Source organism: Citrus sinensis, chromosome 9 (genome assembly GCF_022201045.2).
Source record: "Citrus sinensis cultivar Valencia sweet orange chromosome 9, DVS_A1.0, whole genome shotgun sequence".
Taxonomy (NCBI): domain Eukaryota; kingdom Viridiplantae; phylum Streptophyta; class Magnoliopsida; order Sapindales; family Rutaceae; genus Citrus; species Citrus sinensis.
In genome coordinates, this window is record NC_068564.1 from 16,553,505 (window position 1) to 16,557,636 (window position 4,132).

At 33.0% G+C, this 4,132-nt stretch overlaps 1 protein-coding gene across 1 annotated transcript; it reads right to left on the reverse strand.

The window, feature by feature from the left end:
- Positions 1-1,323: 1,323 nt before the first annotated feature.
- Positions 1,324-3,353, reverse strand: LOC112496720 (trans-resveratrol di-O-methyltransferase-like). Its single transcript, XM_052433267.1, has 2 exons — positions 2,586-3,353; positions 1,324-1,948 (listed from the first exon to the last, which is right to left on the reverse strand). Exons 1-2 carry the CDS (start codon positions 3,351-3,353, stop codon positions 1,646-1,648), a joined length of 1,071 nt encoding a protein of 356 aa, XP_052289227.1. The 3' UTR covers positions 1,324-1,645.
- Positions 3,354-4,132: the final 779 nt, after the last annotated feature.

The window sequence follows — 4,132 nt, forward strand, 5'->3', positions numbered from 1 at the left end:
TCAACATTTTCGATAAGACTTAATACGACGACGATCGACGGCATGTCCTGCTTGAAAATGAGTTTTTTCGAGAGTCTTTGTCTATTTCCAAGGGTACTTGCCCTCGGAAATGTTCCATTTTCTTGTAGTGTACGGCTAGCTAGTCAATGTCTAGGTTTAGAATGAATCCCATTATTTCTGCAAAATATGTCTTCCATATAACAATCACGTTTCTTAATATAGAAATTAAAACAACACCAACATAGTACCAAACAAAAAAAATCATATGCTTCAAAGACAATAAAATACACAAATGATACGAAGCGAAGCAAGATAAATGATAATATGTCAAATGAAATTTCTAACTTTTTTTCATTTCAATTATTGATATATTTTTTCAGCTTTCTTTTGAAACTTTCTGAAATCTGAATGTATTGGGAAAAACATTTAATCAATCAAATAATCACAAATAGATTTGAATTTCTTTTGTATACTGATCTACAGTCAAGCAAGCCAACTTTCTTAAGAGGTTCACTAGTGGCAAACTTTTTTTCATTGAAACATAATAACTATGCATGTCTGTGATTCTCAAGATTGGCTGTGATACCATAAAAAAAAGTTTCATTGACGAATTGTTGGATACATATACAATATGGGGCATAGAGTTTTGCTCAAGATTCTTGGCTTCCACCTAGTTAAATTAAACGAAACGGATAGAGGACTAACGGCTAGTGATTAATTCAAGGCTTTCATTATTCCTGCTTGTTATGTAAGGTTGATTGTGCTATTTGATCCTCAGTTTTAATTAGCCTCCCTTGATTGAGTTGACTTGGATATTATACTGCATGTTTTTTGAAGATTTTCTTAATAACATAGTGGAAATGTGATCAAGATAGATAAAACCCTCGCATAAAATAAGGATTTTAATGATAAAAAATTATTAAACCCGTGACATAATCTTTCTAATAGTAAACTGGAAAGGAGAATCCATGCACCCCCAAATAAAAGTCCAATTATAAATACTGCTTGAAAAAATTAAAATACTAAATAAAATAAGTAAACTTCAATTTTGTCTTCCATCAAACAATCTTAGCTGATGATGTTTCTGATTGGCTTAGAAGAATCGTGGGGATGTTATACTTTTGAAATATTAATTTTTAATAGTAATATTACTCATTAATATGAATAGGTTATTTTTACTTTTTTAATTTTTTACTAATTATTTTTTTTTACTTACATTGCAAAGATAAATTTTGAATCATTTGTCATTAATGTACAACCTAATTGTAAATATCCAAAGTACCAATATAAATTATTTTGCAGTTGTTTTGAGAACACAATAACTTAAGCAAGATCGTAACTTTATTAGTAAAGATAAAACATAAGAGCAGATGCTGGAAACAATAACAAAATGCAATATAACATAGTACACACAAATCCTTTATTCTTAATATATTAAAGGGTGGTCTAGGATATTTAAGTTTCCATCCCAAAAGACTATAGCATTTTAATTGAGTGACTCATCCTATATTTAAACCCGTGTGTCACCTCATTTTCTAGTCATTTCGGGACATTTCAACTACTACGTACACTTAAATCTTGAACGATATTTTGCTATTCCATCAAGCAGTACAAGAGACTTGCGGGAATACGGTTGCTCAATTCTTTATGGATAGACTTCAATGAGGGACCTCATGCCAAATATAGGTGTTATTTTGTAGTGACTGAAACCAGCATCGAAGAATAGCTTTGCCCATTCACTTTCAGTTCTCTCTTTTCCAGTAGAGTTAACGCTCAGCACAATGTCAAACAAGAACTTTGTTTCGGTTAATTCGTGTTCCTCTTCCTCTGCATTGATAACGATATCTATTATTATTACCTTTCCTCTCTCACCATTGCTTGCAATTGCTTCTCTGCGTTTCTTCAGTATCTTCAACCCATCCTCATCACCTAATCCATGAAAAACCAACTGCAAGCATGCCAATCACTCATTTAATCAATACCCACCACTTATAGTGCAGTTCCAGTTCCGTTGTTTGATCTAACATTTTAGTTAAAATATAGGATACTTTTTCTTTTTAATAAAATCCCAACAGTTCGTGCGTGTGTCTATCTATCCATCTATCTATATACATACACAAATCACACTTTTTAGAATGGAGATTCGTTGTTTTAAATATTGTAAAATAATTTTATAGTGTTGTAGATAAAACGTTTTATTACTCCGCCTATAAACACACACACATATATACATATACATATAAGTTATGAAAAAATAAGTTTCAATGTTATACAAGCCTTTACCAATATTGTAAACTTCGAATCTACACTTGAAAAAATGCGGGCAACCGCACTATAAAATGACTACGTAAATGGTCATGCTCAAGCCTAAACTTCTAGATTCTGTAAAATCCAAATGTTAATTAAATTTAGAGTTGTATAGCATTTTGCAGTTACTTTAAATCTGATTTGAATCATTCAAATCCTGATTTTGTAAGATCGAACGTCCGGATATATGTGCTGCGCACAGAACAATTGAAATAAATCTTCTGGTATTCACGAAAACGGTTAAGAAGTTGTTTTAAATTTTTAAAATTGGATCTTACCTTGAAGAGAAAGGCATCTGCCGGAGGGATAAACTGAAACATGTCACCTGCTATGTATTTAAAGTTGTCGGCCTCAGGCAAGTTAGCAACAACATGCGGGAGGTCGAGTACAGTGCATTTGATGCCAGGGAATGCTTCAGAGATGATTCTGGAAAAAGATCCGTTGCCACCTCCTACGTCAACCAATGTGCCCAACCCTTCAAAGATTTGCTTACACTCGACTTTGACAACAAAGCTTGTCATTATTTCAGTGTCACCGGCCATTGCTTCATTGAACCGCTGGTTTATTCCAGGGTTTTGATTCATAAATTCCCAGAACTTGATTCCATGAACAGTTTCCCACAACGTGAGCTCAGTCCCTTTGAACCAACTACTTAAAGACTGAAATGGAGCGACAAAAAGTGGGTCAACAAATGCTGAAACAGTTGGTGACATGCTGTAGGGCTTGTCTTTGATGAGCAGAGTAGAAGCAGCTGTGAGTCCGTATACTTCTTCTTGTCCATTGACTTTGGTTTTGTTAAAGCAGCCTGAGTGCACTAACAAGCGCATGAGCCTGAATAGGCTAGTCGTTTTTGTAGGCTGAATATCAAGTGCCGAGACCAACTCAGAAAGAGTGATGGCCCGTCCGTGGCTGTGAATTATATCCGCTATGCCCAGCTCAATCGCGCACTTGAGTGACGTCGAGCTTAAATGACTAAACATGAGCTTATACAGTTGAGCTTGGCCTTGAAACAACTCTTTTGCTCCTTGATCTTGATTCGCATCCATAGATACTGATGATCATTTAAATTAAGCTTGCCTGATTGATCACACACTATAATGGAGAAGCACATTATATATAATCACGCTTGCTCGCAAATGTGGACTAAGAAGTTGTTTGTTAAATATTTGAAGTCTGAAATTTTATTAATTTCAGACTTTTTCTAAAATATACTTGTTTTTTTTTTAAACTTATGTCTGATTTTTAGATATTTACATCTGAATAGAAAAAGTAAACTTTTGTAACTTTTATCTAAATGAAAAAAGGTATGAATGACAAGTAAATATTATATTCTAAAAATATCTCTGTAAAATAATTTATTTTTTAAACTACAAAATCTAATCCTTTTTTTTTGTTTTAATTTACAAGGACATAAATGTCAAATAACTAAATTTAAGATGTTTTTTATTGTGAAAATAAATAAGATACCACTTATATTTATATATTTAAAAACGGAAAAAAACATGTCATTCATTTTTTCATAATCAAACTCATTCAGACTTTAGAAAAATTTAGACCCATTTAGATTTCAGATAAAAAAACAAATGCTACCTAACTGTATGCAAGCATCTTTAACTCCTCATATGAATATTTGCAAATGCGATTAGATATAATCTAACAAGTTACAATCTAACAACATTGTTAATTGAAGGAGTAAGAATTTACCTTCACACGTACTTTTGATTTGTGGAGAACTTGTGACACGTGTTGAACTCGAATCTGGTGTGGTGGGTACCTGAAAAAGGCACTCCGACGCCCAAGTCAGTGTTCGATTTTAAGGTCTAAT

Excerpts from the sequence above, each read along its gene's own strand:
- LOC112496720 (XM_052433267.1), bottom strand. The coding sequence starts at position 3,353 with ATGGATGCGAATCAAGATCAAGGAGCAAAAGAGTTGTTTCAAGGCCAA. Across the intron at positions 1,949-2,585 it reads CAGATGCCTTTCTCTTCAAG|TTGGTTTTTCATGGATTAGG; the intron begins GTAAGATCCAAT and ends GCATGCTTGCAG.